The sequence below is a fragment of the Macaca mulatta genome, chromosome 3 (assembly GCF_049350105.2).
Source record: "Macaca mulatta isolate MMU2019108-1 chromosome 3, T2T-MMU8v2.0, whole genome shotgun sequence".
Lineage (NCBI taxonomy): Eukaryota > Metazoa > Chordata > Mammalia > Primates > Cercopithecidae > Macaca > Macaca mulatta.
This window is the reverse complement of record NC_133408.1, coordinates 55,994,726-56,020,369: the sequence shown is the minus strand read 5'-3', so window position 1 is coordinate 56,020,369 and position 25,644 is coordinate 55,994,726. Positions and strand designations below refer to the sequence as shown.

The following is a 25,644-nucleotide window of genomic DNA, read 5'->3' as shown; positions in this document are numbered from 1 at the left end:
CTCCCTGTGGGAGTTTACTTTCTACTCCACTGATGGCAGGCTCGGTCATGTGACTTGTTCTGGCCAATGAGATTGTTAGAAATGCCACAACCACATCCAAGTGGAGGCATTCTCTGCTTCTGTCTCTGCTCTTTTCCCCTTTACGCGAAGAATAACCACAATGGGGACTGCTCCTTTGGCCTGGATCCCAGAATAAAGACAAGGAAAGTTGCGGCTGATTGGCAGATGACACCTAACATGAGACTTTTGTTATTGTAGGACTCTGAGCTATTTTGTTACTGCAGCAAAATGTGACAAAGCAGACTCACAGAGACCTGCTGACTTGATGCAGAAGAGCAAAGACATCTGTCAAGATCCAGCATGTACTGGTGTGGTGGTGTATACCAGGAAATGCTTTATAATAGAAACTGCACATGGGACAAGGTGGCCCTTCACCCCAAGCCATACCAGTGGCTAAATACTTTTTCCCAACTCTCGCATTCAGTTCACGCTGAGAGGCTTGTTCGGATGGAAAATTCTGCACATAAGATGCACTCAGACCTGACAGAGCACCCCACGAGGGATTGGCAAAGCACCCCACGAGGGATTGGCTTCTTCCACTCCCATCCAAGGGCTTTAAGGGTTGATGAGAAATCATTTGTAGGAGGAGAACCAGAGGCCCAGCTCCTATGCCCAACTTTCATCTTGGAGGTAAAATGAATCTCCACTTTCTGGGCCACTTCACAGAATCACACCAGGCCTCAGCATGCACTCTTCCAGTAAGTCCAGGCAAGCTCAACTAATGGCAGGAGTCAAGTCTGTGGGTGGAGGAGGCGGAGGGGGAAAAAAGAGAATGGGACAGCACCTCTGAGTTCAGGAGACTCTGGAATCTCCTTGGTGAATTCACGACATGGATCTTCAATAGACAGCTGTTTCTACTTTTTAAAAGCACAGACTGGGCAAGTAGGTAAAATACTTTGATGTTAGCTCCAGGCTAAATAAAAGACAGCTGAGTAAAAGTTCAGGCACCATGAAATTAATAAAATCACTGTTGCACTCGTTCCACCAGAGGTTCGGGAAGAAACTGGTAAAAATCCGCAATGCACGGAGTGGATTACTCGAGTGGGAATCAATCATTTTCTCCACTGAAGTTTTCTGCCATTTCCTTATACGGTACAGTCACTGGATTCATAATTCACCAAAGGTGCTTCCTGAGACTGAGCTTTCGGAGTAATTGAGACAAATTCTGTTAAATAAATTCCAGACGAGAGTGTATTTGACTTATGCACAGGAAAGGAAAGAATTCTTATGTAAGCTGCAAAACAATAGAGTTTTATCTTATCTGAGGAACGTATTGCTGCTTGCCTGTGTGTATTTTACTGCCAAAATAAAATAAATTGAATCAGCTCACACATGATAACATGCTCTTTCCTAACTCATACTAATTGCTTGGCTAATTGATGTTTGTTGAACTTTCTCCATTTCATTGAGTGATTAGGTACAAAGCTAACAGTTGACATCTGTAGGCGCTTAACTGGCGTCTGTAATTACTGTTAATGTTAAATAATTGTTAGTTAATTGGAGTGGTAACTGACTGAATGGAATCCAGATTGTGAAGCAAAAAGAAACCTAGTTAAATAAACATACATTTTCAGAGAAAACAACATTTTTCTGCAGTTGTCAGAAACTAGAAATAATCCAGAGGCCACAGGCTAGCCACGGGCTTCCTCCATTCAGGAACCCTCCTGTCTGGGGTTGGCCCACGTGACTGAGCCCTTTGTCACTCAACTGTCATTAGACTCTACAGAACCGATCTGATATTTTTCACTTCCAATTGTCTATCATGAATGCGTATTACTTTCTGAGACAACCAAATACTAACTACGTCATTAACTACACAAAACACTAAATATGAATGGATTGAAGAGAGGCTGATGAACATTCAAGCTTTTTGGTCAATATTGCCAAGGATAGAGAAAACTCTTTCAAAGGACAGCAGTAATCGCCCAGTATAAGTCAAGGGCTTTCCACTGAGCTCAAAAGTAACCAGAGTGATGTTTGAACATCTGACTAAAAGAATGGAATGGGTTACACTGTAATCTATGCCTCCTCCATCACAGGGGCACTCAGGATGGAAAAGTGGCAGCTGTCAAAGTTCCACCCAAAAGGCATCATCAAGATCACTTCGAATGCCTGGGATCTTTCACCCAGTTCACAATTCCAGTGATGGGATCCAGTATCCCAGGATTCACCACCACACGCATTCTCAAGTTCGGCAAAAGATCCGTTCGGCAAAAGCAACTATTGGAAATGTTGGAAGACACTTTCATGCAACATGGAATATTTTTTGACTGTTACTGGTGGTTTCACACTAACAGTACAAGGCATCTGTTTCCAAGAAGGCTCAAGGGACGATTCTATACAACAAATTCTCTGCTTCTATAGGAAGGTCAATTTCCATAACAAAAGGAGCTGATTGCATGCTATTTGCAGTATGGAGTAGGAGGAGGGACTGAACTACTCACAACTCCTTTGTCTCTTGCATGAAGCACCAATTACCCTTAAATACTACTTAACTCTCCAGACATCTCTATCTTCTAAAAACTCAAGAAAATGCTCTAAAATAGTACAAAGAAGGTCCAGAGGGAGAAAAATAAATGAGTGATGGTCTAACTTTCCCTTATGTGGAATTTAAGGCATGACAAAAACAAAACTAATTTACAGAGGCTGAAACTGGCACAGTTTGCTCTTGTGCACATCCGGAATGCACTTTACATCATGTCCTCCCTACAACTAAACCCGAGACCCTAGGAGGAATTGTAAAATGGTCTCCATATGTTCATTATAAAGGGATTTTAAACTCTAAACCAAATTTTTTTCTTAAGAAAGCTATTCCACGGTCAACTGCATTATTTTCATGCTCAGAATTATTTCATGGAAAGGGCTTTCTTTCCTTTCTTTCTTTTTTTTGGAAATGGTGTCTCACACTGTCACCCCGGCTATAGTGGCACAATCAGGGCTCACTGCAGCCTTGACCTCCTGGGCTCAAGTGATCCTCTCACCTCACCCTCACAAGTAGCTGAGACTACAAATACACGCTACCAACCCTAGCTATATTTTTGGAATTTTAGTAGAGATGAGGTCCTGCTATATTGCCCAGGCTGGTTTTGAACTCCTGAGCTCAAGCAATCCTCCTGCCTCAGCCTCCCAAAAGTTGTGGGATTACACGTGTGAGCGACCACGCTCAGCGGGAATGGGTTTTTCTTAAAAGTCAATGGTGACCTTGATGGCAATATGACTTTTACCTTTCTGTCACCAAACCAAGGAAATCACTTGTGTCTAAACCTAAAGAATGAGGTCATATGGTTGCCATTGAAGAATTAGGTACCTGGTTACTAAGCCAGCAGTGTCTCTGGGTAACTTGTTTCTTACCTCATCTCCTCAGATTTCAGGCAATTTTTAAGCTAGGTCTTCTTTCTATAATGCTGATAGAACCGTACCGCCAAAAATATCCAAGGGCTCCACTAACCTAAAGGCTCCAACCTCATCTGTGTTCCCCTGGAAATTCTCAGTGCAAAACCAACCCCAAGAAGAGGCCGGGTGTGTTCCACTAACAGGCCTGGTAGAGACCGGGAGAGGAAAAGCAGTCCTGGTCAGAGAGGGCTCCAGCTGGCCAGAGTGCTGCATCTGGTGCTCTTCTTGGTGAGTGTCCACTAGAATCTCCCAGGCTGATGGAGGTGAGGTGGGGTCCTGCCTACGAGGGTGAGCAGCTGCTCTGCTGCTGTTCACATTTCAGGAGACACTGGGTGCTCACAGTAGAAAGAAGCAGAATGAGGTGCCTCATTCCCTGCTGCAGGAAACCCACGCCCTCAAGTCATTCAGAAATGCCCATTTAGCTGGGCACAGCTCCCTGATGGCTAACTCTGGGGGCTTTTCCCCAGGAGGACCCAGTTCTTCAACTTGAGACAAAGTTGAAGGAAGAAGAAGGGGTGAGAAAGTCACGGGGTAAAATACACCATGGTGCCCTTCTCACCGTCTATCCATGACTTGACTTGTCATCGTCTATCTATGACTTATCTTGGTTACAGGCTAAATCCTGGGAAGGAGGGCTCTGAACCAAGGAGGCAGCGATTCAGGGATTTTTCTCTTCCCCTAACCTAGACCATGGCCACACGCCAGGACTGGCATCCTAGAAACTGAGGGCTGCGCAGAACTCCTGACACCCTACTAGTGTTCTCTTTCCTCCCAGACAGGCTTCCCTTCTTTTCTTTCCTCCTCAAGCAGCTCTGCTCTGGAGCAATCCAAGAGTTTTAGGAAAGATTCATTATGTTGGCAGGATAATTGTGTGCAGCAAAGAAGAACTCATTTTCTGCACTTTTGTCTACAGACCAAACTGGTGACACCACCAAGGATCTACAGTAGGCAAGAGAGGATAATAAATACTGGCCATGCTGAATAGACTGAAAGTTCCTTTGTAGAATAAATACCCCAGATTTTGGGGTACAGGTCCTGTTGCTCCTACAGCATTTCAATCAACTAAACAGGGACACTAAGTTAGTCTCTCTCTGTGCCTCTGTCTCACTGGGAAAATTAATTTTTTCTTTGGCAGATGGTTGAGTCACAAAGACAGAAGGATTCATAAAATTCACATGAACATCCTGTAAACATTTAAACACATAAAGATTAAATACGGCAACCATGACCTTGATTAAAGTTAAACTGTTTTTTGTGTCTACAATGCTAAGCCCTGCGCAATGCCACACCCCTTTCGAAATGCTCAGGCCTCACTGGGCAAGTTGTGTGTACATGCAAGCACGTGCTGTTTGATTAACTTGTTTTAAAGCAGGGAATAAAAGGTGTCAGAAGAAAGCGACCATTCGGAACACCTAAACACAAAAATCTCTATTAAACTGGATGGCGTCTACAACACAGGGAAAGTCAAAATAAAATCAATGAACAAAAGTGATACAAAATATACTCACTGTACCCACTCTGTTTCAACTCCTGACCCTTCCCAATTAATTGTTTTATCCCCACCAGAGATGTTGGCCCAGGAATAAGTTTTGTTATGATTGAAAATCTTGACCTAAAGATGGTAAATGACTTATTCAAGCTCACGAGCTGACTGATGGGCCTCGAGTCATGGCCCCTGTTGCCTCTGCCTGAGCGTCATCTCCACACTGTGCAGCCCAACATCAAGGCTGCACCCCCCCAACCCCCACCACAATCAGCTTGTGAGATTAGCACTGCCCTCCCACAGTGAAATTTTATGGACCAAATCTGCCTGCCACCAGGCTCAGCAGCATAATCTTACCAGCAGCTTAAAGCCACGCTCCTCTGAGGCCAGAATACTGCCAGCCTCTTGAGAGGGAGAGGTGAAGTGTAACTTTAAACATCTGGAGGTGGAGGGATACACGTCAGCTCCCCTGTACTCCGGTTAGATTGTCCCATAAGCTGGGGCTTTGAAGATTTCCCCAGTTGTGTTTGTTACCTGGTGTAAATTTGCCCTTTCTTACGATGCTTTTTATCGCTCTTGGCTAAAGTTACTGGACAAAGACAGGAGACCTGACTTTCAGGCACGCAGGCCGCCTTACAGGAAAACTTGAACTTGATGTGCATGAAGCTGACAGTTCCTTGAAGGCCTTGTCAGCCATCCATCCTGTAAACACTGCCACTACCCGGAGTAAAAACAGACCCAAAACCACAAGCCTATAACAAGACTGTGCACCTGTCCTGAAGCAATTATTGACATTATCACTACACAATGAATCCCTTTTTGAAGTTGTTTTCCTGATATTTAGCAGTCTGAATACTAATCCCCTTAACAAAACTGTCCCCGATGCTTTCCCCCTCCGCACCCCCCTTAATCTCTTTCTCCCCAGGGAGGAAGGGGGTGCTGGATACCAGTGAGTCTACTTTGCACCACCTGGATTCGCACTGATTCCGTCTCTTGTCATTCATGTTACCAACAGGAATTAGCATAAGGCATTAAGGGGAAACTCTGGAGGAGAAAAGAAAGGCCATTTTGATGGAAATAAGGGGCAAAGGAATAATCTGCCATCAACTAAAATGCTTATTTGTGTATGGTTTCCCAAGCAAAGCTTAGAAAAAGCCTATGTTGATTTTAGTGTACACAAAGAAACCTTAATCCTTTCAAGGCAACTAAATCACCCCCAGAAAAGCAGCTCAGAAGAAAGGCACCCTGTCAGGGGGAGGGCTATTCACAACCAAATAGATGCCACAAATCACACTCTGTAAGTAAACAAAAATAAGAATGTGGGAAACGTTTGATTGGAAAAGGAAAGAAAGGGGGGAAAGAACCAGAGGGAAGAGGCAAAGGCGAGCTGTTCATCCGCCCTGAAGAGAGTCTTTCAGGGCAGTGGTGGCCAGAGTGCACGTCCTGGAGCCGACTCTTATTTTAGGGCGAGATCCCAGAAAGGGGAAATACATTGCAAAGCTTTTAGTAGCGAATCAGCAGAAGACAGACACAGTCACATGTGGCAGAGGTCCTGGGGAGTGGCAGAGGTCCTGGGGGGGCCGCAGAAACGAAGAAGCCCTGCCTTTGGTGACCTGCCCTCTACCCCAATCTCCCTCTCCCATCACCCTCCTTTCTCACAAGGAAACACCAAGTGGTAGACAATAGTGCATTTTTACCCACGAGCACTGTATGCTATGAATGGCACATCTTCTTTTATTGGGCTTTTAGCATTATGGATAACACATTTATACAAACTTTCAGTCCATCAAAAAATATGATGAAATATAAAACTGGAATACTCCATTAGGCAATAAAAAAAGATAAAATTCAATATGACAGTAATTCTGGGAGTAACAGCAATCACATACACCTCAAGGGAACTCTAAACATAATGTACTATTTAAAATTGCAATTGGTTCAAATTCTAAAATAATCTGGGAGCTCAAAATAACTGCACTTGGAAATGTCTTACTAACCAGCTAGCAAAAATGCTAGCCAAGGCAACTACAGAAGGCTGAAATGGTCTCAAATTTCACTTTGTGAAGGCCCAAGTCTGTTCAAGTGTTACCAAGTGTCGTCTATGTAACACAGAAAGAGATGAGCACAGAAAGCACATCTTTACTGAGCAATTATCATGCCAGCCCCTAAATCAGGCTCGAGAGTGGAAAGGGGAAGATTAAATAGTTTATATGGTTTGTACCTTTCAAATTATACACCTTTCAGAGCCAGTGATTAGAGACTTCCCTAAATTTCATTATTTCCAACAATACTGCTAACAAATGAAAACTGCGCAGAAACCTATTGGCAATGATTTAAGGTTAGTTTTCCCTTAATGTACTGCTATATCATTAGCCTCTCTTACTCTAGATTGTGGTTTGGAAGAAATTAATGGGATAGTGCGTATTTAAATTCTGCCCTCTTGCTCGTTTATTAACTTTACAGAAAGCCCACAGCAGAGTAAGGCTTGGTTTATGACCATAATACTGTGAATTCTAAACATCCACTGATTACTAGAGTCTGCATCACACATCAGCTATTTATATTTCTCCTACTGCTGGGTAGTTGATAAGTAACATAAAGTTCAGGCATTTTGAGAACTATTCTTCTCTAGTACAGTTTTCTATATTAAAGTCACATAGTAGTAGTGATTAGTCAAATCTATTTAAATAGGGACTCAATGTATTCTTTTAAAATAAACTGGTTGTTAATGCATCACAAAGTATGCAGACTTCCATCTCAAGCAAAAACACAAAACATCAACAGTAGCTTCAGAATTAAAAGAGAAAGATCACTCTGGCTCTTCTTTCTTCCTAGGCAATGACAATGAAACTAACATAAAAATAAGCCATTACTCAGGAGAATGAATGGGTCTTACCTTTGTTTACAATAACAGTGTTGAAGAGTTTTTCAGAGCTGGCATCCGATGCCTGAAAAACAAGAAGGGGAAAAAACGCATTATTATTGTCATTAACATTGTCATCACCATCAACATTCCCATTATTTTAAATCAATTTACTACATTTTACGAAAGCCTAGCAGGGAAGCAGCAATGTCCTCAAATCATCCATAAGGTGGTGCTAGTTGACTGCCTGAGAGAGACCTGCAGTGCAGCTACTTGCTGGGGGGAAAAATCAGATTTTAAAAATGTGTCCTTATTAGACACATTATCTGTGCAAAACATATTTCTATGAGATGGTACACAAAGCAATTCAGCTCGTTCACATAATGATTTTGCAATTTCGTTGACAGATCATTATTTTGGAAATGGTATGCTTTTCGTGGTATTTGCAGACATGCCTATTTTTCAATTTTCTTTCACAAATCAGAAATGCCTATTATTTAACGCTAAGCTTTTCCTCACTAAAAAGTGTGAGCCAACACTGCCAGAAATTAATTTTTTTTAAAAGATTCATCTGATGACTCCAAGATCCCTGTCCCTTCCAGTAACCAGACGACCTTGGTGTTCAAAAAGACGCAAGCCGGCCTGCCCAAAAATCCGACCACTATGCGTGCCACCAGCATTATTTCCTTTCCAGTTTCTAGAGAACATGTCTGCTAATTATTACAGTGGCTCGAGGAAGGTGAAATAAGCCTGTTTAAACAGTAAAACTAAAGCCAATTTAAATCATACACTAATGTTCTGGAAAATAAACATGGAAGTCGCTTTGAAGGAAAATGCTGTAATGTTTCAGAAGCACTGAGCATTTCTAGAACTTGAAAATTAAAAATTAAGCATCTCCACTACATAACGTGAGGATATATCTGCATTTAAAGTTATAATGGCCAAGCTATATTTGTGGATTTTGCTACATAACCCTCGTGAGAAATCACTCATCTTTCACACCTGATAAACAGAGATGCATATTCTGAGAAAGCAAAAGCCTAGAATGTTGAATAACTATGGAAAAGGAAATATAGGAAATAGGGGGAGTGGGAATTCTGAAGCACAGCATATTTGGACTGTGGGGCTAGCTTTTACGGACAAAGAGGATATTCAATTTAGACCTTCCATGTAATACTGACAAAGATGAAATATTCCTGTGTACATCTGGGGGACATGTTCTAGTTCTCAATGCAAGTGATACAGAAAGATAAAATATTTTTATTAAGACTGTTTTTTGCTTTAATTCTAACATTTCTTTTATGGGGGTGTTCATATGATTAACAAATCCTGACACAAATGAATGTATGTGCAAAACAAACATTGAGTGCACACATTTATACATGCAGTTTACCATAAACCCTAGATAGATTTTTTCCTATTTTGCAGGAATAATGAAAAATACAGAGGGCCTTCCTGATATCTTAAACTATACGTAACAGTACCTTTACATAAAAACAAACTGTCAAAAAAAAAGTTAATGGGGGAGAAACAAGTTATACCTCGATCAAGAATAATGAGTTATAAAGCCAAAAATTACATGATGCTATATTGAAATATTCAGTGAGATTTCTAGCAATGTGAGTTTCCCAGCTAAAAACTCGAGATACCTGTATTTTACCATCCTTTCATGAAAAAGTGTTTCTTAGAACGGGTTGGAATTCTTTTTGAATGTAAATTCATGTTAAATTCATGGCTCACAAAATTAATGAACTGATATAAGGGAAAAAAAAGTCTGTGTATTAAAGTGTTTTACCAAACTGACATAACCTTTGAAAATTCTGGGATTACCTATTAAAGTGAGTCTAATTGGCCCCAAGAAATATAAAAACAAATTACTGTCTCTGAATGCAAAAAGCATGAACAGGGAAAGGAAATGGTTCCTGAGCAAGTTTTTATTTGCACTTGGTGTGTGTGTGTGTGTGTGTGTGTGTGTGTGTGTTCGAGTGAAAAGGACAGAAGCTGTGGGTGAACAGGCCTTTTGCTTCTGCCACCTTTGTCAGCTCCACATGGGATTCACAAAGAGACACTTAAGTGATCCTAATGTCTGAACCAAACTTAAGGATGTCATTATTATGACGCCGACCAGTAAGTTATTAAGGAAGTAAGTCTGACCGGATATTCAGAGAGGCTTAGGAGTGTATCTTCGACTAAAAGCTTTCTGAGCCCTTACTTGGCTGATACAAGTCACAAGGCTGGACACCATGCCTCTTGCAACTGGGAAACGGGGTGTCTCAGAAAGGCCTACACAGAAAAATACCCAAAAGATGACCACTGCAATGGGGCTCTGGTTGATCGTGAAAACATTCTGGATCCCTTCTCTCTCCTATCCAGGTGGTTACAACTATGGCCGACCACTGTCCTAATAAGTCAGAAGAGAGCTTCTTAGCCAAAATCTTCAGGGGAAACGACACGAGTATCCTTTCCTTTTCCTCAATGAACTTTCCTTCTACTTAGGGTTTTAGGGCATTTGTACAAATGATTTGGTTCCTTGGGTCTTAATCTTGGGGATGTTCATTATTTTCGTTGCTTTCAGAAAATAGTCTGCATTTCCTTCTATTACCTGGACCATTTTCCTGGCTTTTGTTTTTTTTTAATTATTATTCAAATGAAAAAGCGGCGAGCCCAGAATGAACCGACGAATTGAGCTCTTCCTTCTGTCTAACACGGGGGCACCTCTACCCACTACAGACTTGAAGATTTTACTCACTTCCTTTCACCCCCTCGCTCGGTTTTGGAGGGTAGGGGCATGAAGTGGTTGAATCTAAAACTGACAGAAAACCAAAGCTCTCTTTTGGCTGCTTTTTATTTAAGAGGAGGGGGAATACGTTTTTTTTTTTTTTTTTTTTTGGGATGTAAAATAATATTGCTAGAAGCCGTCGTTGGCGTTTAAAGGAAAGTTAAGTAAGCGAAACAGATTGGAGGCGGGAACGCGAAGAATGAGGAAAACTTATAAAAGCCGTGCGTGCAGACAGGGTGGGACCCAGCGGTTCGGGCTCCAGGTCCACCCTCACCCACTTCGGACGCAGACCTCGGGGGCCGCCCTCCGCACCCTTACAGGCGGGAAGGGGGGCTTTCGAACAAGAGAACAGAAACCTCCTGAAAACTTAAGCGCGAGTTCTTTCTCCTGCTGCCGAACCCGAGCCCAGATCTTCTTTCGCTTCCCTTGGAACCGCGTGGGGCCGGGATCCCGACCTCCGCGCGGGGGAAGCGCGACCCCAGGAGCGGGCAGAGCCACGCTAGGGCCCCCTGCTCAAGCGGACGCAGGCCCCGGCCCCCTCCCCACATCGGAGCTCGGCGGCGAACGGCAGGCCCTCCCGGGCACGACCGCGCAGCTCCGGCCGAGCCCGGCTGGCCGAGGGAGGAAAGTACAAAGGCGGGCGACAGGGCCACAGAGAGGGGAGGAAAGGAGGGAGGAGGGGTGGCGAAGGGGCGCTTGGGCGCGCCAGACGCGAGAAGCCCGCCCCTGCCACCCCTGCCCGCCGGCCCGGCCGCCGCAACAAAAGACCCCCGACCCGGCCGCCTCCCTTCCGACCGCGGGCGGTAGGCGAGTGTGCCGCGCCCCGGGGGCTGCATTACCTGGTCGCAAAGGGTTAAGCGGTCCGGTCAGCCCCAAGTTCATGGTTTGGTTCCTTAGCAGGGCTCCCGAAGGGCGATCGTCAAAGAGCAGGGGGGAAACCACCAAAACACACGAAGAGAAAACGCCCAACTCCCGACCGGGCTCCGTCCACAAGTCTCTGGGCTCCTTCTTCGCCAAAGTCCGAGAGCTGAGGCGCCGAACCAGATCCGAACCGGGCAACAGCTTCGGCGCGGCGGAGAGCCGGCGCCGCGCGCACACATCCAGCGCGGCCGAGGCCCCGGGCGGCGGGAGGAGCGTGCCCGCCGAGATCTCCCGGCCCGCGCTCGCCACTGTCTCGCGGCCGCTCCTGCGGCGCGCGGGGCCGGGCTGGCGCGGCGGGGGCTAGCGAGGCGCGTCCCGGGCCGGCCGGCGGGAGGGTGAAGCAGACAGGAGCGGCCCGAGCCGCCGCCGCGGCGCGCGGAGCTAAGAGCGAGGCGGCGGCGGCGGCGACAGGACAAAGGAGACCATGTGCGGAGGGAGGGAGGAGGGAGAGGGAGGAGGAGGAGGGCGCGCGGCGGCTTCTCCCCGGCGGCCGCCCGGAGCTCCCCGACAGCCGGTCCCGCCTCTCCAGCCGCGCCGCGGGCTGCCTGGTCCTGGGCCCGCCGCGGTGCTGGAGGGAGCCGCTCCGGGAGTCTGGATTTTATGCGGATCTCGCCGGCTCGCGGCCCGGGAGGCGCAGCAACGGCGGAGAGCGGGGCGGCGGCGCCTCTGGCCGGAGCTTGCGGGCTGGCGGGTGAGCGCCCGGGGCTGGCTGGGCTCCGGCCCGCGCTCGGCTCGCGGGCGCCTGCCTCTCCCGCCGGATCACAGCTCAAGTGAACTCCATCGGCGGCCGCCGCGGGCGCCGCGGGCTCCCTAGCTGGACGGTAGCAGGAGGGGGCGGCGGCAGCACGGGGGCCCCTTTCTCCGGACTTCGCTCCCCGACTGCGCCGAGCGCGCCTCCTCCAGACGCTCGCAGCTCTCGGAGCGGGACTTCCTCGGCGCGCCGAGCCCGAGCCGCCGGTGCCACCGCCCCTCCTCCGTCCCGCCCCGCGCGCCCCGCCCCTCGCGGCCCCTCCTCTCGGCCCCGGCGCCGGGTCGGCCCAGCGGAGGCGCGGTCCCCGGGCGCGACGTCGACAGCTGTTGCTCCCCCCGCGGCTCGAGCCCTCGGGTACCCCCGGCTGCCTTCCCCGCGGGCGGGCGCGGCGGAAACTGCACCGCTCCTCACCCTCCCCGCAGTTGCCGCTTCCAAGATTGCGCCATGGCAGGGAAAGGCCACTAGGCCCGCAGCCTGGGGTTGAATTGCCACCAAGCCAGCCACATCTGCAAAGAGCAGGCTCTCTGGGCGGTTGTGAGGGCTCAGTGGGAAAGTCATGTATGTAAAAGGCCTGGCACATAGTAGGCGCTCAATACAAAATAATCATTGCATTGTGGATAATGGAGACGGGGATCACGGTCTGGGTCTCAGAACACAAAGGTCTTCACCTGACCTCCTTCCCCACCACAGCCAACTGATCGCAGTGTGTTCGATTTGATGAATAACTGAGAGCATGAACTGGCCACTTACAAATCCTCTCCTCCCAACTCCTCACACCCTCTGACACGTGCACACCCTGCATCCACAAAAGTGGAGCCTGTTGCTTTCCCTGGCATTCACCGAATGTAGGGAAAGAATCAAAGCAATGGCAAAGCCTCGCTACATGGGCAGCAGTTATGCCTATCATCCTAACATGTATCCGGTCTGTATCCCCTAGAGCACAGTGCAGTGCCCCCAGAGGGTGTGGGGGACTGAATGGCCAGAAATGAAGCACTCAGCAGATTCCTGAGCAACGCACTCCCACCAGAACACACCCGGGGCGAGGAAACCCTCTGAAAACATCTGGAGTTTTAATTCCACACCTGCAGCTTGACAAGGTCCCTCCTTGGTGCAGAGGAAAAGCTGCTGCAATTTTCCCAGTATGAGAAAAAGGGCAAGCAAGGCCTAGGTTGCAACTGGTAGGGTTGTGGGGTACAGTGGGCACACCAGGGTGGGGTGAGAGGAAAACTCCAGTTCCGAGTCCCCTCCCAGTGCCACCGTTACCTGGAGTGTGGTTGAGGAAGAGAGGAAGGGAACAGGGGTTGGGAAAGATGCACACCACATATGAACGACATGCAGAGTGGTTTAAAGATAATGATGGCCATTCCTTGCCTCTTTGAAGTTGCATATCTATCACTATTTGATTTCATGGCACTCTTGAAAAGCCTCTCAAGTTAAAAAAAAAGGGGGGGGGGTGCTTGCTGTATGGCATACGTCCCCCTCCTCTACCCTCTAAGTTTGGAAATAAGAAGCCCCCTCTCTCTAGCTTCATCACCCCCTCCCTCAAACCGGTAGCATGATGTGCTGTTATACAAATCTTTTTAAAAAGACAGGTAACGGTGCTTTTTCTCTACCACTACCTCCTGAGAAGTCAGAAGAAAAGGCATCTCAGAAGGTATAGGTCTGGAGATGGATTTTTCCAGTTGCTTACAAGATGTCACGAAAACCAGCTGTGGTCCTCCAGTGAGGCGACATTCATTCTGAAGCTGTTTATACAGTATCAGGATAGCTCAAAGGCGGACATGATGTTCAAGAGAAGACATTAAAAGGTTGTTTCTTTTGGAACAATCAAAATGGAAGTTTTCTTATCTTGTTCTAGCAAAATCAGTGTTACAGGGAAGAAACTGCCTGAGCTCCTGCTCGATCCCCTACAGGGTAAACTGAGAGCACAATGGCATGGCAGCTTAGCTGACCAGCTGAAACCACTTGGCCCTCAGGGGTGCTTTCATCAGGTGGCATTTATGACACTTATCATGCTTTGCATTAGATTGTCATCAGTCTGGGCGCAGTGGCTCATGCCTGTAATCCCAGCACTTTGGGAGGCCAAGGCAGGTGGATCACTTGAGGTCAGGAGTTGGAGACCAGCCTGGCCAACATGGCGAAACCCTGTCTCTACTAATAAAATGTGTAGTGGTACACACCTGTAACCCCAGCTACTTGGGAGGCTGAGGCAGGAGAATCGCTTGTACCTGCGAGGTGGAGGTTTCAGTGAGCCAAGATCACACCACGCTACTGCACTTCAACCTGGGCAACAGAGTAAGACTCTGTCTCAAAAAAAAAAAAAAAAAAAAAAAAGAAATAAAAAAAAGATTATCATCAATGGTTATCAGGGATTAGGCCTCAGATGACGGACTCAACCAGATCTGCATGTGTCCCAATCTTTTGATGATCTCTCATCAAGAGGAACCTGGGAATGCCAAAAGCCAAGCCTCTGACACCGTGACCACCTCCATCCTGCTCCCCAGGGTCCCCTGGCTGGCCCAGTTGCAGAGCACTACCCATTGGGACCCTGCTTCATTTCTCAACCTCTCTCCAGACCCATGCATGAGCCCATTCTGACTGGTTTCCAAACTGCTCTATTCCCCATGCTTTCTGGAAGCGGGGATGGGAATGAATGTCAAAATTGGAGAGGAACAGGTACACAACAGCATCAGAAGTAGGAAGAAGGAAGAAAGAAAATGAAATTCGAGAATCCATATATTAGGTGACTGACTCCGGGTCAGAGGGCTGACTTTCAAGAATCAGGAAAAGGGTTTTGTTTTGTTTTTTTTTTTCTTGAGAAATTTAACTTCCTTTTATTGGAATTGTAATATAAAGATTCCAAGTGAAAGGCTGGAAGCTATCCTTTCTCTTACATGGAGGTGCATTAACATACTAAATGCTAATGGCTTCTTAACATCACTTTTAGCCTCTGAACCCAATCTAAGAAGAACAAGTCTTAGACAGTGGCAACCCTTCCTAATAGAAAGCAGAGAGCAAGAATGTGGACTCAATTTCCACTCTGGTGTTAGATTAATGATTTCAGAAATAATTTTTAATATATGCCCAAAGATCTTAGCCAAATTTATGATTAATCAGTTAAAAAAAAATTGTAAAGCTAAATTAAAATATGGAGACTTCTTCCTCAAATCTCAAAAATACATCTAAAGATTTAAACTAGGTTTAAAAACAAAGGAAAATTCTTATAAGTCAATCTATGCTTTCAATTTCTTATTAATTTATTAATTTACTTAAGAGACAAGGTCTCACTTTGTCACCCAAGCTGGAGTGCAGTGGCATAATCATAGCTCACTATAACCTGGAACTCCTGGGCTAAAGTGATCCTCCCGCCTCAGCCTTGCAAGTAGCTGGGACTACAGGTGAGTACCACCATGCCCAACTAATTTTTATTTTTTGTACAGACAAGGTCTCGCTATACTGACCAGGCTGGTCCTAAACTCCTGGCCTCAAGTGATTCTCCCACCTTGGTCTCCCAAAGGACTGGGATTACAGGCATGAACCACTCTCTCTGGCCTATACCTGCAAATCCTTAAAGATTATAATCTGAGATGGGATTCAATTTATATCACAAATTATCAGATTTAAGCTAAATATATTTTAGCAAAATATTTCTTACAAATTCTAGTCTTCTGTTAAGCATTTTATACAGAGAAAGTTCATTAATTTCATTGTGCTCCCCCTCCTAAATATAATGAAGTTCGGGTGCTCTCTAACAGAGCATGTGCTGTGTGCTTCTTGAGGTGGTTTAAAGGAAGAGGAAGTCTTTATAAGAATTTCCTCGAGCCTTTCGTTATGGATGATGTAGTTTGAAAAGATCACTGAAGGAGGGTGATAACTCCAACCAGCCTTGGGAAGGATGTCACCATGCCTGGCTTGTTTCTGCAACTATGGAAGGCTCCATTCTTTTCAAGTTCTAAAGGTTCTGCAAGCTCTGAAAATCCAAGTTTCTACTTGTTCTTCAGGGTAGAGGTTTGGAGCTGGGCCCCAGAGCCAGCATCAGGTTTATAATCATGGCTCTGCCATTTCTGAGCCAGGACAACTTGGATAAATCTCTTCACTCTCCCTGCCTCAGTTTCCTTATCTATAAAGAGATAACAGGAGTCACACCTCTCAGTAACTGTGCCTGGCACTTAGTAAGGAGGATATATTTGTTGTCTATTATGATTACAGATGACACACTTCTTTTGATTACCGTGGAGACCAACAAAATAGAAGTGTATTTTGTTAGGGTCACAATGGCCATAGCCTTGCCTACTACTGGGTTCTCCCGGTGGGGATCACCACAATAATGAAAATAACCACATGAACATCAAAATGACACCAGTCCCATAAAATGGGGACAGTGGTTTGTACCATCTCTAATACGGAGCGCCATCTTTACAGAGGACCTACTGCAAAGAATCCCTCCAGATAGGGTCAGAACCTGGACAGTGGATAGCTTGAGTCTCCTAATAAGGGTGTTTCTTTTTCTTTTTCCTGAGATAGGGTCTTGCTCTGTCACCCAGGCTAGAGTGCAGTGGTGACGTCACAGCTCACTACAGCCTCGATCTGCTGGGCTCAAGTGATCCTCCTACCTCAGCCCCTCCAGTAGTTGGGAGTAGCTGGGAGTAGTTGGGACCACAGGTGTGCACCACCACGTCTGGCTAATTAAAAACATTTTTTTTTTTTTTCTAGAGATGGTGTTTTGCCATGTTTCCCAGGCTGGTCTTGAACTCCTGGCCTCAAGTGATCCTCCTGTCTCTGTCTCCCAAAGTGCTGGGATTACAGGCGTGAGCCACTGCACCCAGCCACATGGATCTTCTTGGTAGATTATGAAGTCAACCCTGAATCCAGCAAAATGTTGTAAGAGCTTGCCAGGCCTTAAGATGTGATCAAACTCTTAACAGTGAGGGCTTCAATTTCTTAAAATATAAAATAGCAGGCATCCCAATTATGTCATTTTGACACGTTAAATTGTAATTTCCAGTTTTAAGAGTACTACTGTTTTGCCTATGACTATAAAAATGGTGTCTTACTGGTACAGAAGCATGTTTTGTTTTGTTGAGATGCTGTCTTGCTCTGTTGCCCAGGCTAGAGTGCAGTGGCGCAATCAGAGCTCACTGCAGCCTCCAACTACCAGGCTCATGGGGTCATCTTGCCACAGCCTCCTGAGTAGCTGTGACCACAGGCATGCGCCACTGCACTGGGCTAATTTTTAATTTTGTAGAGACAGGGTCTCGTTATTTTGCTCAGGCTGATCTCAGACTCCTGGCCTCAAGCGATCCTCCCACCTTGGCCTTCCAAAGTGCTGGGATTAGAGGCATGAGCCACTGCACCTGGCCATGGTTTGTTTTTCTGTTTATTTTCTCTGTATGGAGGACCCACCACCTCAATTTGGCTTTAAATTTGACTATACAAGGACTGTGTCTTGCTTGTCTTTGTCCATGCCACAGCAGTGATATAAATAACAGATGTGTGTCTGGAGACAACACTTTATTATCTGTTTGTGACGATAAATCCTCCTGTATGCCCTGAGCCATGCCTTCTGAACTCACGTGGTTTCTTGTGGATAGAATTCACATCTTAGAATTTGTTCACATCTTGGAATTTGCACCCAGCAGAGAGTTAGGAGGCCTTGCTCAACAAACCCATGACAAGAGAGAATGAAGACATGGTGGAAATTGTCCCAGCATGCTAGTTAGTCTGAGGGCTCCCAACAAGTGTCTGGATAACTGATGAGGTTGGGAGAACATTCAGGGCAGACAACAGCTACCGAGAAGCCTGGAGGGATCTGCATTTTGACTCAGGTGCCCACTGCTCTTACTCATGGCAGTCAAGCAAGGGTCCTAGGATGGAGAACTGGAGTCAACAGGTCTCTCGCCACTGGGAGGCAGGCCGAGGTTGTCCTACTTGTCACCTCTGCTAATTCCTAATATTCTGCTTTCCACGCTGTTCAGCCCAGGAGATTAAAACTCTTTTCTGGTTCCCAGGGATTTCTCCTGTGTAGGCTGATTCATTTTAAACTATGTATTGGGATGTCTTCCTTAGCGATTCGGGGCTAGTCAATGTCAGGTGGCCCCCAATTCCTCTGCTCAGTGCCCCCTCCAACCCCTTCTGAATGGGTGATTTTGAAAATGGAAGCTTCCTTCCTTATCACTCTGAAAGGAGAGTGCAATAGCTCATGCTCGTACTGCTGTAAAGCAAAAACCTCTGCCATTATATGCCCGTGTTGCTACAATTGATCATGGCTCTGCAACAAGAGGGAAGTAAATAAGCTGAACTGGATTAGTTTATGATGCATACTATTGAGACACAGGGGGGAATAAATATTTTCCAAGTGTAGAAGTCAAGGAAAAGAATTTTACTTTCAAACTTCACAATGTACTATAAACCACAAAGGGGAAAAAGTATTAAAAAAATCCATAAAATATATCTTAGCCACCAAATCTACATTAAGGTATTAATATTCAGAATCTGACAACCTTGCAAAGAAAGGCAATGAAAAATACAAATAAATCCAATCTCTGCTCATGTCACCCAATTGGCTATAGGTATCCCATCTTACTTTTTATAGCAGTGCGTGTGATGAGAACTGTGAGGCCTCTCTGCCTCCCCTGGTCGTGCCTGTCTTGTTTCTGTCTGGACTTGGTTCGCTCTTTCTCACACCATGTCATATTGATGGGTGTTTGTAACTTGGGGTCTAGCGACCTGCATTTCATATTGAGTCCATGCTCCCTGGGGGACTCAAAGTAAGTCCAGGTACGCATCCTGCCTTAGTTACCGGCTCATGTATCCAACACCTGGCTCCTCTGTTTCCATATGAAAATGAGGCAGAGTGAGGGGGGTGGTAATTAAAATGAAAATGTATACAAAATGTCTGCATGAGCTGAAAGGATGGACTGGCGTAGAACACAATGTGTAAGTCATCAGAGATGATAAATTGAGGAAAATAATGTGTTCAGAAAGGAAGACACTTAAGACAACTCTCCACTGCTAAATTTGATTGGATTTAAAAACAAATAAATGAATGAACGAAAAGATGCTTCTGAGCCAGGCGTGATGGTTCACGCCTGTAATCCCAGCACTTTGGGAGACCGAGGCAGGCAGAGCACCTGAGGTCAGGAGTTTGAGACCAGCCTGGCCAACATGGTGAAATCCCCTCTCTACTAAAAATACAAAAATTAGCTGGGTGTGGTGGCGCACGCTTGTAATACCAGTTACTTGGGAGGCTGAGGCAGGAGAACTGCTTGAACCTGGGAGGCAGAGGTTGCAGTGAGCTGAGATCGCACCACGGCACTCCAGCCTGGCTGACAAGAGTGAAACTCAGTCTCAAGAAAAAAAAAAAAGATGCTTTTGGTGAGCCAGGTTGTATATACCTAAATTATGCCAGCTCCAATTATGCCTTAAAGCAGGCTTATTGGATATTAAAATTCAGGGTCCCTGGCCTGATGGTTAGGACTGTGGGCTTGAAGTTACTAGGACATGTGTTTGAATCCGATCTCTATCAAGATAGATGGTTGACCCTGAACAGTTAGGTAACTTTCCTAAGTTGTGTTTTCCTCACCTGAAAAATGGAGCCAGTAAGAGAATTTAAGTCTCAGAGAGTGTTGTGGTGAGTGTTAAATAAAACAAACCAATATGATATTTTCAGAGAGACCAGCACATAGTAACCACTCAATAAACAATTTGTTGTGCTTTTTATACCAGGGTGTCTGATAAGAAGAGCCTTTAGGCTGGGTGTGGTGGGTCACACCTGTAATCCCAGCATGTTGGGAGGCTGAGGCGGGCTGATCACCTGAGGTCAGGAGTTCGAGACCAGCCTGGCCAACACGGTGAAACCCCATCTCTACTAAAAATACAAAAATTGGCCGGGCATAGTGGCAGGCGCCTATAATCCCAGCTGCTCGGGAGAGGCTAAAGCAGGATAATCGCTTGAACCCAGGAGGTTGCAGTGAGCTGAGATTGCGCCACTGCACTCCAGCCGGGGGGATAGAGCAAGACTCTGTCTCCGAAAACAAAAACAAAAACAAAACAAAACAAAACAAAAAGGGCCTTTAAACAGGTGCCAACCATTTCTATGTTTGGGGACAACTAAGAGGTAGTTGGTCCAGTGGTTAAAACTTAGCCACTCATGAAAGAACCAATGGGTTCAAATCCTAGCTTATCCTCCACTCCCACTTACTATGTAATGCTGGAGAGAGGACTTCGCATCTCTGTATCTCAGTTTCCACATCTGGAAAGTATGGCCATAACATCACCTATTTTGCTGCAACTGTTGTGCGGGTTAAATGAATTAATGTATGTAAAGCACTTGGAGCAGCATCTTACCTTCATCATTAGCGACAAGTCACCTGGGAATAGACATTCTTAGTTTCAGGAAGGCTGACTTCTAGTGGCCCCTCTTAGTTTTATAAATGAAGGTTGTCAAGCACCTAGTCCCCTAGGGGGACAGGAAATATGGTAGCCTGACAAAGGCAGCCTTGCCCATCCTCTGGTGTGGATGGATTGGCTGTAAGGTCTGTTGACAGGTAAGGATCCCAGACAGGAGCTCACTATGAAGGAAGAAGGACTGAGTTGGGGGAGATGGTGCGGGGCTGGGGCTTGTTCAGGAAACAGTGGCTGTCATTGCACCCATGTATAAATTAAGAGCTGTAGCCATGGGCTCTCCGGTACGGCTGCAGCTTCTGGAAGGGTGGGAAGGGAGTCTCTGCAATTGCTGGTAGGGATGTAACCGTCTGTGTTCCAGCAGGCGCTCTAAGTGGCAATGTTAGAAACAACCACCGTGGGGAACTGGGGACTGCTGGCAAACTGACCATGTTTTCCAGGTAAGAGGCATTTTAGCCATTTTGGGCTGAGCTCTCCCCAGTTCTTTTTTTTAAAAACAATTCAGGGGAAAAGAGGGCTCTGAAACCACCTTAGCTATTCCTCAGTTGAATGCTGGAATGACTAATATGAATATTGAAAGAAATACTACCTTTTTGGGAGTTCTCCAACCATGTTTACCATTCAACAAGTCATACCACATGTTATTATCATTCCAGTTCAGTTTGAGGGAGGACTACTGAGGGAGAACTATTTCTCTTTTCTCTTCTTTTTTCTTTCTTTCTCTTTTTTTCTTTTTTGAGACAGAGTCTTATTCTGTCGCTCAGGCTGGAGTATGGTCGTGCGATTTCTGCTCACTGCAACCTCCGCCTCCCTGGTTCAGGCTATTCTCCTGCCTCAGCCTCCTGAGAAGCTGGGTCTACAGGGGAGCATCATCATGCCTGGCTAATTTTTGTATTTTTAGTAGAGACGGGGTTTCATCATGTTGGCCAGGCTGGTCTCGAACTCCCGACCTCAAGTGATCCACCTACCTCAGCCTCCCAAAGTGCTGGGATTACAGGTGTGAGCCACTGCGCCCAGACAAGAACTACTTTTCTATATCTGATCTGAGGACCCTCATTTCTAGCTTTAGTTAGTTCCGGGGAAAGACTGCTGCTATTCTAGGACTGAGTCAAGCTCAAAATATGATTCTAGTCTTCATTTCAGTGCCTCGAAATGGAAGGGAGGGAGAAATCAACCAACCAAGAAGTGAACCCTAGACTGAAAACTGAGCATGAGCCATAAATTATATGTGACGGTGCCATTTACTGGTTCTAAGATTCAGCCTCTCCAAAGGACGCTGCCATAAATGCCCTAGAGTAACACATATTTTTCCAGAATGCTACAATTATAATGTCATTTGCTCTTACATCAATCTTGTGAGGCAAAGAGAGTAACGGAGACTTTCCTCCTTATTTCAGATAAGGAAATGGATACAGGAGTGTAAGGAGGTCCTCTGCAATGACGGAGTGAGGATTACAGCATGGTGCCAGTGTGCATGTAACACCCCTCCCCTAATACCATGCTCCCACTGTCCATCCCCACCATAGCACACCACGCCACACACCATAGCACACCACACCACACTACACACCACAGCACACCACACACCATAGCACACCACACCACACACCATAGCACACCACACCACACACCACAGCACACCACACCACACCATACACCATAGCACACCACACCACACCACACTACACACCACACACCATAGCACACCACAGCACACCACACCACACACCATAGCACACCACACCATAGCACACCACACCATACCACACACCACAGCACACACCATAGCACACCACATGACACACCACACACCATAGCACACCACACCACACACCATAGCACACCATACCATACCACACACCATAGCACACCACACCACACACCACAGCACACCACACCATACCACACACCATAGCACACCACACCACACACCATAGCACACCACACCACACACCATAGCACACCACACCACATCATACCACACCACACCACACCACACCACATCATACCACACCACATCATACCACACCACACCACATCATACCACACCACACCACACCATACCACACCACATCATACCACACCACACCACATCATACCACACCACACACATACCACACCACACCATACCACACCACATCACATCATACCACACCACATCACATCATACCACACCACATCATACCACACCACACACATCATACCACACCACACCACATCATACCACACCACAACATACCACACCACATCATACCACACCACACCACACCACATCATACCACACCACATCATACCACACCACACACATCATACCACACCACACCACATCATACCACACCACACCACATCATACCACACCACACCATACCACATCATACCACACACCATACCACACCACATCATACCACACCACATCATACCACACCACACCATACCACACCACATCATACCACACCACACCACACCACATCATACCACACCACATCATACCACACCGCACCACATCATACCACACCACACACATCATACCACACCACATCATACCACACCACATCACACCACATCATACCATACCACACACATCATACCACACCACACCATATCATAGCACACCACACCACACCATATCATACCACACCACACCATACCACATCATGCCACACCACACATCATACCACACCACACCACATCATAGCACACCACACCACACCACACCACACCACATCATACCACACCACACATCATACCACACCACACCACATCATAGCACACCACACCACACCACACCACATCATACCACACCACAACATACCACACCACATCATACCACACCACACCACACCACACCACATCATACCACACCACATCATACCACACCACACACATCATACCACACCACACCACATCATAGCACACCACACCACATCATACCACACCACACCATACCACATCATACCACACACCATACCACCCCACATCATACCACCCCACACCATACCACACCACATCATACCACACCACACCACACCACACCACATCATACCACACCGCACCACATCATACCACACCACACACATCATACCACACCACATCATACCACACCACATCACACCACATCATACCACACCACACACATCATACCACACCACATCATACCACACCACACCACACCACATCATACCACACCACACCACACCACATCATACCACACCACACATCATACCACACCACACCACATCATAGCACACCACACCACACCACACCACACCATACCACACCACACCACACCATACCATCCTATCTCCATTGCTGGGTAAATCTCAGTTTCTCCCTCCATTGGCCAAATGTCTAAGTCAAAATCAATTCTGATGTCTAAAATCTAGAGAGGTTTCAAGATCTGAAGGGTCATGGTAAGACCGTCTATAAGCCACATGACTATTCCTGGGATATACAAGTAGTTTACCTTCCCAGGTTTTGTGGTTTGAAAGATTACTGCCATCCTGAGAATGGTGGCCAACCGCATGTCAGTCCATCCTTCTACTCAAAGGCTTTGCTATCTCCTCCTGGAAATGTTACCTAAAAGTATTAATAATCTTTAGGGTGCTGAAAATTCTACTCCTGCATCTACGCTAATATACAATCATCTAATAAAGCTTTTTTATTTTTTTCTTAGCTTTATTATTAAGCATCCTGATGGTCCAAATATTTACTTGCAGGGATTCTTGTTGGCCGAGGACAAAACATTTGCTTCCACCGGTTTGGGGAATCATATACTTGCTGGGGTAGTAGCTAAGGAGCTGGAATGTCGTAGAATTCCCTTAGTCTAGATATCCTGAAAGCATTCTTACTGAACAACGTTTCGATTTTCCCTCTTGCTCTGGCCTTAGTTTTTCTCTCCGTCTCTTCAATGCTATCAGAATGGAATGGCTAATGGAATGGCCATTCCAACAGCCTCCATCTTTGGGGCTTTATGAATCGAATTAGCATAGTTTGTAAATGGTTAACTGCTACAGAAATGCCAGTTATTACGGTCATATACCGCTGTTACATAGGGTCAGGGCAAGCCTGCATGTCTACAAAGACCCGCCAGCTCCTCTCTGGTCCTATGTAATTTCCACTTACAGATCTGTATTGCGAATTAATTGCACCAGAAATTTCTTCTTCTGCTCCAAACCACAGCTTTTCTTGAATGTTTCCAAATGGTGTTTCTTGGCTCACCTCTGGAGACTGCCATTCCTTTAGGGGCACACGTATCCTCACTGCGAACAAGATGCTGCTTTGGAGAGCAGTTCATAGATTCAGTCACTCAAGGACCAGGACTGTGGTGTGCTCTTAAGCACCACCACCACCACCACCATTGCCCTTAACATCTAATACAGTATTCTCAAGCATCACATGTAAGAGATGGGTTGATACGCAGTGGTCAGATCAATGAGTAAATAAGTAAATGACCCGCTCTCTGCCAACTAAAACAGAAGAGAATGAAGACATTATGTCAAACATAAACTAAACTGCAAAGTCCTTTCCACGAATTGCCAACAGTTTGGGATTTCACAGAATATAGAAACCCATATGGCTAACAACAGAGCGTGGGTACATTCTCCTGAAAATCAAATTCTAAAAAATATATCATTAACCACTGTGGCTGCTCATCTCCAAATACAGCTCCCAAATAATTCTGTATGTACATGTCATTCCTCTCATTAGAAGGCAAAACGTATGTACTTATGACTGACATGTGACTGTTTTGATTAACAGAATGAGGAGGAAGTGATATTCTGGAGATTCAGAGTTTGGGTATTAAGAAGGCCCAGCAACTTCTGGTTATTCAAGCTTGTAACGCAGTTATCATACTGTAAGGAAGCCCAAGCAGTCCCACATGGAAATAAGCTGAGGCCTTGGGACCACAGAGCTAGCTGAGTTCCCAGCCAACAGCCCCTGATAACTTGCCAGCCACGTGAAGAAGCCATCTTGGGTGTGGCTCCACCAGC

The 25,644-nt window shown here is 46.1% G+C and overlaps 1 protein-coding gene across 10 annotated transcripts in view; it reads right to left on the bottom strand.

Annotated features, from left to right (window-relative positions):
* Positions 1-25,644, bottom strand: part of AUTS2 (activator of transcription and developmental regulator AUTS2) — a 1,204,012-nt gene that overhangs the window by 85,739 nt on the left and 1,092,629 nt on the right. For all 10 annotated transcript variants that reach the window (XM_015133354.3, XM_015133357.3, XM_015133359.3 and 7 more), the window contains exon 6: positions 7,833-7,884. In XM_015133354.3, the coding sequence (XP_014988840.2) occupies positions 7,833-7,884 (52 nt within the window). The remainder of the gene's footprint in view (positions 1-7,832; positions 7,885-25,644) is intronic.